General features: G+C 32.5%; 4 protein-coding genes across 8 annotated transcripts; 2 read left to right on the top strand and 2 right to left on the bottom strand.

Annotated features, from left to right (window-relative positions):
• The first annotated feature begins 19 nt into the window (after positions 1–19).
• Positions 20–8,290, top strand: LOC117232890 (DNA-binding protein P3A2). 5 transcript variants are annotated; one of them, XM_033492650.1, is made up of 8 exons: positions 20–140; positions 1,766–2,040; positions 3,488–3,612; positions 3,721–4,146; positions 4,245–4,547; positions 4,958–5,098; positions 5,186–5,333; positions 6,886–8,290. In XM_033492650.1, the coding sequence occupies exons 2-8, from the start codon at positions 1,863–1,865 to the stop codon at positions 7,215–7,217; spliced, it is 1,653 nt and encodes a 550-aa protein (XP_033348541.1). In that variant the 5' UTR covers positions 20–140; positions 1,766–1,862; the 3' UTR covers positions 7,218–8,290. The 5 variants fall into 5 exon arrangements, with proteins under 5 accessions (XP_033348541.1, XP_033348540.1, XP_033348545.1 ...); XM_033492649.1 differs by lacking the exon at positions 20–140 and adding an exon at positions 320–624; XM_033492654.1 differs by lacking the exon at positions 20–140 and adding an exon at positions 320–624 and having other exon boundaries at positions 4,245–4,445.
• Positions 8,291–9,100: 810 nt separating this feature from the next.
• Positions 9,101–10,523, bottom strand: LOC117232907 (cytochrome c oxidase subunit 5A, mitochondrial). Its single transcript, XM_033492676.1, has 2 exons — positions 10,235–10,523; positions 9,101–10,016 (listed from the first exon to the last, which is right to left on the bottom strand). The coding sequence occupies exons 1-2, from the start codon at positions 10,437–10,439 to the stop codon at positions 9,763–9,765; spliced, it is 459 nt and encodes a 152-aa protein (XP_033348567.1). The 5' UTR covers positions 10,440–10,523; the 3' UTR covers positions 9,101–9,762.
• A 413-nt stretch (positions 10,524–10,936) lies between these two features.
• Positions 10,937–12,403, top strand: LOC117232904 (SPRY domain-containing SOCS box protein 3-like). Its single transcript, XM_033492672.1, has 5 exons — positions 10,937–11,185; positions 11,327–11,517; positions 11,590–11,818; positions 11,884–12,111; positions 12,177–12,403. Exons 1-5 carry the CDS (start codon positions 11,098–11,100, stop codon positions 12,293–12,295), a joined length of 855 nt encoding a protein of 284 aa, XP_033348563.1. The 5' UTR covers positions 10,937–11,097; the 3' UTR covers positions 12,296–12,403.
• Positions 12,404–12,470: 67 nt separating this feature from the next.
• Positions 12,471–13,939, bottom strand: LOC117232901 (N-glycosylase/DNA lyase). Its single transcript, XM_033492667.1, has 3 exons — positions 13,598–13,939; positions 13,143–13,448; positions 12,471–13,082 (listed from the first exon to the last, which is right to left on the bottom strand). Exons 1-3 carry the CDS (start codon positions 13,693–13,695, stop codon positions 12,494–12,496), a joined length of 993 nt encoding a protein of 330 aa, XP_033348558.1. The 5' UTR covers positions 13,696–13,939; the 3' UTR covers positions 12,471–12,493.
• Between the last annotated feature and the right edge of the window lie 91 nt (positions 13,940–14,030).

The following is a 14,030-nucleotide window of genomic DNA, read 5'->3' on the forward strand; positions in this document are numbered from 1 at the left end:
AGAAGGTAGATCGGATGGACGCCATGACGCGTACCCCAGTGGTACCAGCCAATCAGGTTATTCCAGATCCGTATACATGTATATGGTGTTCGTGTTTCCGTGGTCGCTGGTACCTTTTTGCGGATTCTGAGGGGAAATCGGTGAGTGCCGAATAAGTATCGGTGCGTTATTAGCACGTAATTGATCGTTGAGGGACCGGGCGATGCGCGTATGTTGCTTATTCGCGAAATAAGGGCAATTTCGCATCGTCTGCTTGGAGTGCACCGCGCAGGCTCGCTCAAAATGGCCGCCTCGCTGCCGCGTTTGTTGTGGTGGAGATGGAGGGCCGCGTAGCCGATCGATACGGCTGCTGGCGAAACTGGCCATGGTGTCTATGGCGGCTGTTGTGTGTGTTGTTGTGGCGTGGCGCGACGTACACGCGAGTTACGCCCGGTGAGGTAGAAGGTCGCGTTTTAGCCTCACGGTGGTGGTGCTGTGCGGGTGAGCGTTTAACACGGGTGGCGAGATGAGACCGCGAGACGCGAGCGTAGGGCGTGGTGAGAGAGCGTAGCCGACGGCGGCCTCCCCGCAGACGCGAAACCCTGAGCCCTCCCTGATCGGGTGACCACTCACGGGACACACAAGGTGCGTACGCAACTCGCGATTTTCACTGGGCCTGCTCCATGGCTCCGCGGTACCGCGGTCATGAGCTTTGCGGCCCCGGAGGTGGTCTCTTTTGCGTGTGCCCTGCGCATTTTCATTGCCCCCCCAAGTATCCACCAAATAAACGCGCCGTGTGCGCGGCTTGGCGCATCTTCTCTCTCTGTTCTCTCACACCTCGTCACGCTTTGCCAAGCCACGCTCTTACCACTCTTCTTAACTGCCTGTCCGCCGTCTGTCGTCTGTCGCGTCGCCTGTCAAATTCATCCAACAAATATGTATCTGTTGCTCGCTGTCACCCCGAGTGTAACACCGGTTCGCTACGCTTCATCCGCGCATCACCGATATTCTATGTCTATGCACAGACCACGGCGACGACGACGACGACGTTCACATATTTACGTTACGTTAATTTGTCACCGCGTGCTCCTTTTTCACGATGTTATCTCACGTTTAGTGCGAATATCTTATAGCATCACGTTTCATCATGCGTGGGGATCCTAAACATACGCGCGGGAAACACTTCCGCCTGAAACTCATTGTTTATGTTTCTCAAATTCTGACCGTATGTAGTATCATCATCCTGGATTCTTATCTACTCTACCCTTATCATGTAGCATTCCACATGGAAATACTTATGTATTCAATGTCATTATTATACTTTGTAATATTTTATAGTTCATGTGTTTGTAGTAAGAATATCTGTTTATGTGTTTTTCTTACCTTTATATCATCAATTAATGATACATAGATAACGTTATCATTATTTTAATTGCTCTTAAAATATTATTTGATATACAATCATCTTTTTTATTGTTGGATCTAGATTTATTCGTTTCATTATATATATGAACATAGTAAATTTCAATATTTCTTTTAACATTGAAGTTCCTTCCTATAAATAATGTAAGTGATTATCTATATATAGCTAAAAGAACATTATTTTATAGTTATATTTAAATAATATCACTATGTAAACTTAACAGAAGGTAAATTTATAAACATTATGGAAGACAACTTTGTTTTGGAAAATTTATACATTTACAAGAGACAGTCTATTGTTCTATATTTTATATTTCATATTTTATATTTTATTTCTCATATAAGCTTGTTTCTTTCGATTTAGGAGGTGATGTAGAAAGAAAATAAAACATCAAAGATTGGCATCTGTTTCGACGGGGCATTGCAATATAACCGAAGACAAGACGGACGAAGACAAAAAGATGGTGTCTCTGCCTAATGCAGAGCCTGGCACAATGGATAGAATCTCAGATGATGATGATGACGAGCCAAGTAGTGGGTCTGAAACATATGAGGAAGGTGACCTTTTGACAGCTGCTATGGATGATGATGTGACGGCCCAGCTCGCCGCTGCAGGTTGGCAAATCAAACACGCTAATGGTGATTTCCATTTTTTTGCTTTTTCACCTTTTGAGTTATTTATATTCTAATCATTTTCATTTACAAAAGGAAAGTAACATAGAGGGTGCACCAATAATGTTAAATGAACAAGTCTCATTACATAGGCACAAGGAAAAAATAAGTAAAGGACTTTGTAAATTAAATATTTTGGATTGTGATTGACATATTTCAGTTTATAATTGATAATGTTAATAATGCATATTATTCTAAATTTTTATATAATATATAAAGTACTAAAGTATGATTTGTATAATATTATTAAATTCTTTGAACATAGATAAAGAAAAATGATTATCTTTTGCAATATTATAATAATCATATAAAAAATATGAAGATTCATAGAATTGAAGTTACCTTGATTTATCATCAACAGAAAGATAGAAGTAAAATACTGCCTGCCAATGATACATCTAATCTGGTAACTATTAAATATTAAACTAAAATACATTTATAAGAAGATTCTCTATGGAGCCCTAATATGGTTAATAGTTTTAACTGTTCATGTTTTTATTAAGTCATTTAAAAGAAAATACATAAGTTTATTGTTTTTTTCATTTACATCATTGACAGTGCAGCATGAATTTATTGTTTTTCTTTTTTTTGCCTTTTTTTATCTCACTTTTTTATCATTCTAATTTTCTTTCAACAAGATAAGTACTCATAATACAAATTACAAAGAAAATATTGACAAAAAATACCATTATTGAATGCATTTTACATTGTTTGTGTGCTGTAATATTATTTGCTTCATGTTTTTAATATTCTACATACATGGAAACACTGTTTTTTATATACATGTTAATTTTGCATTTTATGCAGTAATTTTCACTAGCAAATTTAGAATTATTCATATATATCATCTTTCCTGTGTGTTTATTAAAATATCATAGCTTAGAAATTAGCTTAATATTTATCATTTAAATTTGTGTTCACTTTGTGCAGTAAATTTATCATGTTATGTTTACTCCCTAAATGTTATAGAAAAATATGTAATATTTTGTAGATGTTCATTTTTACCTTATCGAAAAAAAATTCAAGAATATATTACTTATCTAGATTTCAAATACCTTTCATTTCATGTTATAAAACATAATGTTGAGTTCTATACACATATACAAATTTAATTCATTTTAATATATGTATAATATATCCTTGGATATCAAGCACGTTTCATATCACTACTGCTTTGCATCTCTTGTTTTGAATGAACTAAAGATACATGTTGACATGTCAGTAAAATATCTATACACATATATACATATACATGAATAGGATAAAAATATTTTAGCAAAAATATTTTGAAAATACCGCACAAATTGAAATTTTTTCTTCAGTATCTTTTAATATTACTGATATTTTACTGACATTTTATTTGGTGTGGGATTGTAAAATTAGAAAACATATAGTTAATAATTTGCACATTTAGGCCCTGTTGGCGTAGCTGCCGCCGCGGCTATTGTCTCAGCAAAAAAGAGGAAACGACCTCATAGCTTTGAAACAAATCCCAGCATTAGAAAGAGACAGCAAAACAGACTCCTAAGAAAACTTAGAGTAAGTATATACATATTACTATGTTTTATCTTGTTATCTGTATGCCTTTAAATATTTATTATCATTTATTTATTTATTTATTATTTATTAAATATGTATTTTTTACAGCAAACAATAGATGAGTTTGCAACACGAGTTGGACAACAAGCAGTAGTATTAGTAGCTACACCAGGAAAGCCAAACAGTAGTTATAAAGTATTTGGAGCAAAACCGTTAGAGGATGTAGTAAAAAATTTAAGAAATGTTATAATGGAAGAACTTGAAAGTGCGCTCGCACAACAAGCTCCGCCACCAGTACAAGACGATCCATCTTTATATGAATTACCACCTCTTATAATAGATGGCATACCAACACCCGTGGAAAAAATGACACAAGCTCAACTCAGAGCATTCATCCCTTTAATGTTAAAGTATTCTACAGGCAGAGGTAAACCTGGTTGGGGAAGAGATAGTACACGGCCACCATGGTGGCCAAAAGAACTTCCTTGGGCAAATGTGCGTATGGATGCAAGGTCTGAAGACGAGAAACAGAAGGTTTGTAGATATCTAAAGAATCTTCGAACACCTTTTTTTCATTTCGGATATATACATTTTCTAAACTACTTAATGTTTGTTCTAATGTATTTTTTTAGATTTCTTGGACACATGCGTTAAGACAAATTGTAATAAACTGTTATAAATTTCATGGAAGAGAAGATCTTCTACCTGCATTCAGTGAAGAGGATGATAAATCAAATGTACTGATACAACAATCGACTCCTCATTCCTCGTCGCATCCGTCACATTCATCCGGTCAAGGGCAAGGTGGACAATCGCAGCAACAACAGCAGACGGTGGGAGTTGTTCGCCTCAGCAGCACGGATTCATCTAAGGGAAACTCTTCGCCAGCACAAATCATTGCCGCGTCTCCTACAACTCTTGCCACTGCCACTCAGGTGGGAGTGGATAGAGTACAAAAAAAGAATTGATCGAAACAACGTGATTGAAAAAAGTCCAATTATTTAGTACAGTTTCAGTCTAATCAAATTTAATGCAAGATTCGATAGTACATTGTGAGATCATGGTGTTTCTTTAAATTCTGATTTTACATTAAAAAAATTAGAATTTGAAATTCCTTTATACGCAATTTGCGTTTATGTTCATGTGTTTGGTTTCCCTTATTTGAGTTTAATCTATCTTTATTTCTGTAGTCGTTGTCGTCATACTTGGAATCACATTTTATTTGGTTATACCTTCTGTAAAATTTTCACCATTTTTTTAGTTGTAATCATATCTTGCTTTTTAAAATATTTAAAAAGACACGTGACTCGGCCATCATAATTAATATTTTGTTCTTGTGTTCTAGATGACGGCTCAATATCCGACGGCGGTTTTACAAACAATAACGAATCCTGATGGCACCGTATCAATCATCCAAGTTGATCCTAGTAACCCAATAATTACTCTACCAGATGGTACAACAGCTCAGGTTCAAGGTGTAGCTACTGTAAGTTATCATAAACCACTTTTTATATTTTTCTTTTTGACTTTAGGAGCAAAGTTTTAAAATGGGAATTAATTTTCTTATCTACAGATCCATACAAGTCAAGGAGAAGTGCAAGCACTTGCTGAAGTAGCAGGCAGTGGGGAAGGTACTAGTGTCGCTGTCGATTTAAACAGCGTTACAGAAGCAACATTAGGTCAAGATGGTCAAATCATTCTCACAGGAGAAGATGGACACGGTAAAACAGTTTTCTATAGGCTCTGCACCGTCGCCGGCCAGGAGCTACTTGAACAGTGAATTCATTTTTACTGGCCCAGGATCCTTTGTTGTTTTGCATGCTGTCTGCTACGCTCCATTCAAGAAAAATACCTACGTGTTCTACTACTTTGTACAACGAAAGTAGAATATCGATTAGTTATTCTTTTTTGATACTGTACATATGCAATTTCATTCGGAGCTATGCACAGCTTTATTTTAATTTCTTCTTTAAGAATCCATGATACATGTAAGAGATCATCAAAAAAAATGTTCAGGGCACCTATGTATTAATTTTTATGAATTAATTTACGTTTAAATGTCGTGTGATAAGTCAAGGAACTTTACTAGAGAGAAAATAGAGAAGTTGCTCTTAATATTGTGTCGTTTTGTATATACACATATGTCTATAACGTTTTTAGACTATTCTCTTTCTGAGATGAGATAAAATTCAAGATCTTTTTAACAGGGGCTCGATAATGATGAAATAATACAAATGATAGAATTAAATTTGAACGTACCGTATCTATATGCATGTACATACTGTTTTTTTTATATACTGAAAAGCAATTCATTGATGCCTACAATATATTTACATATTGGAATGTTGCATGTATAGTTCGTACATTTCTATGGAGAGCTTTAGATACATAGATTTTTAAAGATTTTTAAAGTGTGTACGTTATAAAGTAAACAGGTAGAATCGATCGGTTCACATGGATTCTTAAGATTTTAAATTTAAACGAGAAAATAAAGGAAGGTATTGATGATCACATAAAGAACCTGTCCCTGTTTTACAATCACTTTACCATTATTATCGAAAATTGGTTACTTTAATTTACTTTAATTAAAACAAAGAGAAATAAAACTGCTGTACATAGAGTATTTTTTGTTGATGTTTTTATTATTTTATAGCTGTTGTATTTCGCAGCCTTTGTTTAAGCTACTCACGATTGCTATTTTCTAATTTATTTGAATCAATAAATTATTTTTAATAAAAGAATTCGTATTTGTATAATTTATGCTTGTCCATACTTGATCTTACAGATTGGCTTAAACATCTGTTGCTTTTTATTAATGCCTTATTTTTTCTGAAGTGTAGATGAGAATTATGTTTGCACATTAATGATATTACATTAAAAGGGTGTGCCAGAAAAAAAGATAATGCTAAATGTGAAAACAAAAGTATTCATCTTTTCAATTACATTAAATATTTGACACATAGAGTAAGTATATCTACTTTTCTTTAGCACACCCTGTTAATCTAACATTTTTTTATTAGCTTTGTATACAACAATATACTTTTAACTTGTCATTTAAGTTTTAGAAAAAACGTATAGCCCGTTAAATCTGACTGTATCGTAAACTGGTAGCATGAACGCACAAATCCGAAAAAATTGTCGATATCGAAAATACACGTACGAATACGTGCTCTTCGAATTATTAAGTTTGACTTTTTAATTCCCAGTTTGCTATACAGAGAGAAAAATGCCTGGTCAAGGGCAGAACACAGGACAGTTACTTCTTTGTTTCAGGCTATCCTGTTTCCGTCTCAGGAGTGATAACAGTACCAGTATCTGCTAGTATGTATCAAACTATGGTTGCCAATATTCAAAGTGACGGTACGATGCAAGTAGTCACACCAATGGTTCAAGTCCCAAAGGTTGAGCCTGGAAATGGGGAAGCTAGCATTGAAGCTGTCACTATTCAAGGGCATCCTATGACAATGATAAATGCCGCAGGTGAACATCAAGTTCTTCAAGTAATATCATTAAAAGATGCTAATGTCCTCACAAAGGCTATGCAAGCCGAAGTTGTAAAAGATGAGGATAGTCAACAACAACAAACCGTCTCTAGTCCAGAATAAAGCGTTTTACATAGTTAATACAAAGCTTTTATGTTAACACCAAAATGCGACAGGTGCACATTAGTGGTGTTCATGAGAAGAAGAGTGAGAGTATTAGAAATGATATGTGTTATTAATATTAAGGGAGATGATTGTGTCTTTTCTGAATCATCGTATAGTGTGTTCTCTTGTTGAGAAACAGTAAATGAATAGTAAATGAATAATATGTTTGGAGAGTGAAAATGATTGAATGTTCGATGACTCATTGGACTTGAATGTAATCATATTTGTATTCAAGATTCATTGTAGACACTTAGAAGTATTCACTTGTAATTCAATTTCTCGAAGATAGTACTAATTTTTAGAAAGTACTGCGACGCTCGATGAATGAAAATCGTTGAACATGCAAAGTTTCATCGATATATTTATAGTGATAGTATCCGCCGTCTGGATATTTAACATTTTCCAATAAGCAAACACGGATACAAATATTTTCATCTAGTCTTAGTGTCGGGTCCTTAAGAACGATCGATATACCAAAGAATTTTAAATTTGTGTTAAACTATTTTACGAAAGAGATGATTACTAACAAATTATATAATTTAATTACATCGAACTAATGATCTAAAAAGGACTTTAATTGAACGAGTTGATGCTGTAAACTATATAATTCGAATTTATTTGTTGAACTTGTTAATGATAGATTATTTTTTCAGACAAGATCAAGTCTCAAAAGTCGCTTATGGTTTCAAAAATATTTATGGAAAGATCTGTCATATGTAAAAACCTTTTTGAAGTTCAATGAAAAACGAATTCACATTTCGTAGCAGGATTCCGAACTAAATGTAATTTTTGAGTTAATCAAATTTGGCTATCGGATTAAAACAAAATGTAATATGTAGCCTATTTTTATGATAAATTGAGATATGGAGATGAGTCATTTTTCGGCGATAGAGATATATAACGATACATATTAATATACATTAATAATCGACAGTAGAGATAAATGAAAAAAAATTAAGCATTTCTGACGGGTACAAATAGGCTATAAGACATAATTTTTTGAAAAATAAGACATATGGATTTGAAGTACACATCCAAAAAACATAATTACTTTTATCATATTAATACTATGTTATATTAGAAAATTATTTTTAGGTGATGTTATAAAGAACACTATATACATAATTCTCACAAAAATGACAATTAAATTCTTCCATTTCCATTCTGTATTACTCTGATAGTGTGCAGAATGTAGAAATGGAGAATCGCTTATTGTTCTTTATTTTCATTTTCAGGTAATCTATTTATTTTGATTATTAATGAAAAAAAAAATCAAAATGTTTTCATGCATTTAAATGCCAACTCACTTTTATACAATATATTTAATGTTAGGAAGAATATTATTTTTTCTGTGCAATCTTGTTTCAATGTTGCGGTATCAAGTATTGCAAGCATATGTGATTGACTACCGAAAATGAATTTCATTATTCTGACGATTTTATTTACATTTTTATATTTTTTTAGTATCTTTGTGTGCATCATACGTATATATATAGGTATGTGTGTGTACACATGCGCGCGCGCGCGCGCGCGCACACATATATATATATATTATATATATTGTTTTCAGATGATAACTAATAATGAATTTGTGATACTTGTTTAATTAATATCTTTTAGTACATGTGTCTCTATCATGAATGATGATCATGAAGTTCCTGTAGGTGTGTAGTACAGTCTTCTCTTTAAAAAAGTGTATGTCAAGAGCAGAGTCGTAACATTGAAACAACAAACTGCCCTCGACATTAAGTATGAATGATACCAAAAAGAAAGAAGGTTTTTATAACATTATAGGAGAAAGTAGATAAATTTAATAATTATCAGTAGAAAACAGATCACAATGACTAGATATTAATTGTTATATTGTTTTTTAAAACTATGGCCATTACATACAAGATGTAATATATTGATACTCCCATGTAAGACCATGTTGTATTTTTTTGTTCTTGTTTGTAAGAAATCACACAGGACATAAATTAAGTTTAATGTCATTTGAGAAAAGAATGTAATACCATTTTAGATAATTATAGATGTATGTGTACATGACTTTACCACTGTGTATCTTACAATGTAATTTGTACATATGTCATTGTTGTGTCACCTTTCTGCTTTGGTTACTTTTGATGTAAAAAGGTAAAAAAAAGGGAACTTGAAAAATATTAAAAATTTCAAGGCAACATAAAGAACCAATAGAAGTTGCAATTAAAATATAATATATACATATCATTTTGTTTCATGATCTATTAAGGCGATTAAGTCTTGAAAAGCAATATATAAACAATACATGTTTCATATATTTTTCCAATTCATGAACAATATGCTTCATGTACGAAACAGATATGACATATGATAAATATTTGTCAAAATCAATATTTAATAAGAGACATGACAATTGGTATTCTTTTATCCTGATTTAGAAATTGATTTTTTGTTTATTTGTGACAAGTCTAATAGAAAGCACCTCTAAGCGTATATACTATGTTTATTAATTTAAAATCAATAATTAATGTATATCATCAATGGATTGAAGCGCTAATTCAGGCTTATCATAACCAAGCTCTTCTGGGGTATTGATACCTAATTCATCTAATGTAGGTCTGATTTCTTGTAAAATGTAAGGATAAATTTCTTTAAGTTTGCTTCCACATTTATCCTTTACCATCTCCAAAATCCTGATAGCAAGAGCAAAATCATTCAGTTTCCTGCAAGCCCTTAATGCAGCACAAATAACAACTGGATCTGGTACAAGATCTAAACCTGAAAAGACAATGACTGTTAGAACAATTATTATAATATCGCTACAATAATAGTTATTTCAATCTGACTATTTAAATAAATAAGGAAGAACATTTGAAAACAAATTTTTTGAAAATAGAATGTTACTGTTCGATTTAAATTACTCGAAATGATTGTCATTTAAATTGTTAAAAAATAATTGTGATTGTAAAGTATGATATAACTACGCAATTACTGACCCGCTAATTTGTTAAAAACTCGACGAATTTCCCAGTGATCGAGATCTGGACGACTTAGATAATTCACGTATTGCTTATTAAATTCCTCCTCACTTTCTTCTGGGCCATCGTGGGAGGCACGAACATTTCGACTTACAACTGTAGCGCGTGGTAGTAGAGAATTTCTTATGATATTATTTGCTTGTCTTCCCACAAATCGTAACATTTTTTCGACGAAATGTTACTGAATTGAATATGATAGCAAGGCTGCACGATTGGCTTCTTGCGTAATATCAGAAGAAGACGGAATTTGCTCTGAGTTCGATCGAAACATTTCTACCAACCTAGAAGTAGTAAAGCGTTCAATTTACATGCTTGCAGATGTTGTACCGCGTGTTTCAATTATCAAATGTTTCCATATTACTTTTACGTCACTGTATATAATTTTTAAAACTAACCCGATTACAATACATGTATAATTTATTATCTAGTTTTTTTTAAATGACTAAATATTTTACAAATGTAAGTCAATAAAATTTAGAAAATACTAAAAATGTACATTTATATATAGTTTGAGTTATTCATTATCATTATGACAATATTATTATTATATATTATTTTTTCATATTTTTCAAACAATTTACATACAAATTTAATCGTGACGAGTTTATCATATATAAGTACTTACATGTGTACACGTGATGACATATGTACATCGTGTACACGTGTGTTTGTACACGATGCCATTACGTACATGAATATTCGTAGAATCATTAGATTAGCGCTGATCATAAGTAAATCAAAATACAATAATATAGTGTAGTGCGATAATTTACTGTAGAAGAATAGTTGAAAAACAGTGGAAATATTATAATTGCAGAATTATGTATTTCGAGTATAACCCTACATGGCCGTATGCAAGGTTCTGTAATTGTACTTCACTGACTAATTGTCGTTGCGGAGAAAATAATGGTATGATAAGATATTTAAAATAGCGTTAAATGATTCTCATTTTTCTTTCTTTTTTCATTAGCAAGAGTCTAATAATTTAAATGCAATTTTTTCACAAATACTACCAAAATTCACATAAATATTATCTTTTTGTTTATCTAGTGCATGAATGGACATGGAACAAAGAAAATGATACATCTACTATCGTTTTATCTGAAAATAATTTAAAAGTTAAATTTCACAATGGCTATAGTTATGGTACAGCAGCTGTGAGAGGTACAAACGTATTAGAAAAAGGCAGGCATCATTATTGGGAAGTTAAAATGCTTTCTTGTATTTATGGAACCGATATTGTAAGTATCTTCAATAGAAATTAATGACATTTAATCTACATATTGTTTCTATTAATAATGCAAAATTTTCAGATGGTTGGAGTTGGTACAAGTAATGTGAATTTAAATAGTGCACAGGATTACTTCTGTTCCTTTCTTGGGCGTGATAAAGAATCTTTTGGTTTTTCTTACCATGGATATATACAACATGCTGGTATAAAACGTGATTATGGCACTTGTTTCGGGCAAGGTAGCTTGGTAGGGGTATACTTGGATACATGGAGAGGCACCCTAGAATTTTTTCTTAACAGGAAGCCACTAGGTAAATTCATAATATTACAAATATCAACGTATTTATATTTTTCCTTACAATATTTTATGATTTAGGTATTGCTTTTACTGGATTAAAGAATTTTGCGTTATATCCTATGGTGTGTTCCACAGCTGCACACAGTACGATGAAATTGACTCATAGCTGTTCTGTGCCAGCTTCTTTATCAGTATCTTGTTTGTCAGTATTAAAATCATCACATAGAGCATATTTATCAACTATGATTCCTGGATTACGGTACCTTACTCAGAGCATTTTTGCAGATATATTAAAAACTCACTCAAGTAAGTTATTTACAAAGAAATGTGCAATTAATAATTTATACTTTAAATGTTGTTCTTTTCTTCAGACAGAAACGATGAGAATGAGAAGGATGAACCCCAATTTCCAACAGATCATGTAATTCTAGATGACTTTGACTTTGTACTAGTGGGTATGAGTATAAAAAGGAGGAAAATGTGTAGGTGAGAGAATGTGGACAACAGACGTGGCCTCAAATTAGTTGTAAAATTTCTTATTTATAGATAAAAACGATCATTGTAAACATGTACATTAAAAACGAATTATTCCTTCACAGATAGAAAATTTCATATGACTTTATAGAGTTTTGTAAAAGTGTAATGTAATGCATATACCGATTTTTTTAAATATTAAGTAAAAGTATTATTAAAATTTCTTAAGATTTCGTAACATGCTACTTGTACTATTTCGCTTGATACGCGATCTGGTACGAGCAGAAATATCATTAATTTTTGCACAAAAGACAAGAGCTTGAGCCCATCCAGCTAAAGGACCCCATAATTCGCGTAAATAGTTACTAATTTCTTCATGAATTTTTGGGGTGACAGTTTTATATTGTTTTAAATGAGGTAAATACCTTGCCCTAGCTATTTGGAAGATATGAGTGTCTACAGGAATAGCCTCTAAGTGACCTAATGACATTAAACATACACAATCTGCAACTTTTGGACCAATCCCAGGAAGAATAATTAGTTGTTCCCTAGCTTTAGCATATGATGTATTGTTCTTTTTGTGTAAATTTGAAAGCCATTGTTTTCCACCAAGATCTATCAAATGCATTGCTGTATTTACTATATATTCTGCACGATATCCAAATTTTTCTTCTCTTAATTTACTTTCAACATCTTTACTTGCTAATGCCTCAATAGATGGAAACTTGTAATAATCTTTGCCTTCGATTGAGCAAATTTTTTCACCAAAGAACATACATAATTTTTCTACCATTCCTGATATCCTAAAATAATGATGTATTTAAACGTATGATATATAAATTAAACCATTTTACTTTACAAACCTTTGGATATTGTTGTTAGAACTACATATAAAAGAAAACACATTTTCAACAACATCTTGATTTAGTATTCTAACACCATTTGTTTTGTTTAACGATTCTTTAAAATGTGGATCCGCAGCAGTCCATTTTTCGCACAGGTCTTTTAAACACTCGTTCAATCTGAAGTAGTCAGACAGAATCGTGTCATAATTTTTAGAATCTACTAGTGGGCCTTGTACATTGTAGAATAGATAATTATCATGTTGCGTAAGAGTCCAAACATATCCACCAAAGACTCCTCTAAATCCATTATTGTAATTAAACCATCTATAAAAATTATTTTTTACGTTATTTGTAGGAAGCAAGACTATGTTATTTCAAAGCTCGCAGGAAAATTATGTTAGACAAGTGAGAAGTACTAAAAAAATATTGGTTATGTTTTTTTAAAAGATTAATTATGCCATTAAAAAGATTACCTGAAACTTTGACCGCCTTTTAACGTAATGCCTAAATCTAATTCCGACGACAAGCAAGCGATTTTACCATGCTTTGTTCTCACTTCATTTTCGTGCATCTTTCCTTCCAAATGTCTTATATTGCTTGACAAATAGATTTTAATCTTTTCTATCAATGCACTATATTTAATACGAGGCAGGAGAAATTTGTAATACTAGAAATTTCGATTATTCGTACAGGATTAACAGTTTTAAACGTTTATTTTCTTACAGAACAGGTAATATAATATAAATAGATAAACCGCGCGCAATTTGTGCAAGTGGAATAACGGAAACACGTGCGCATTTAATAGCCCGCCAAATTCGACTTTGAATTCGAATCCAAATCCCGAATAGTTGTAGAGGAAGATGCAAAAGATATTATGTATATGAATTTTGATAATTTTCATAAGGT

Source organism: Bombus vosnesenskii, unplaced genomic scaffold, assembly GCF_011952255.1.
Source record: "Bombus vosnesenskii isolate JDL3184/JDL3185 unplaced genomic scaffold, Bvos_JDL3184-5_v1.1 scf7180000013293, whole genome shotgun sequence".
NCBI classification, from domain to species: Eukaryota; Metazoa; Arthropoda; class Insecta; order Hymenoptera; family Apidae; genus Bombus; species Bombus vosnesenskii.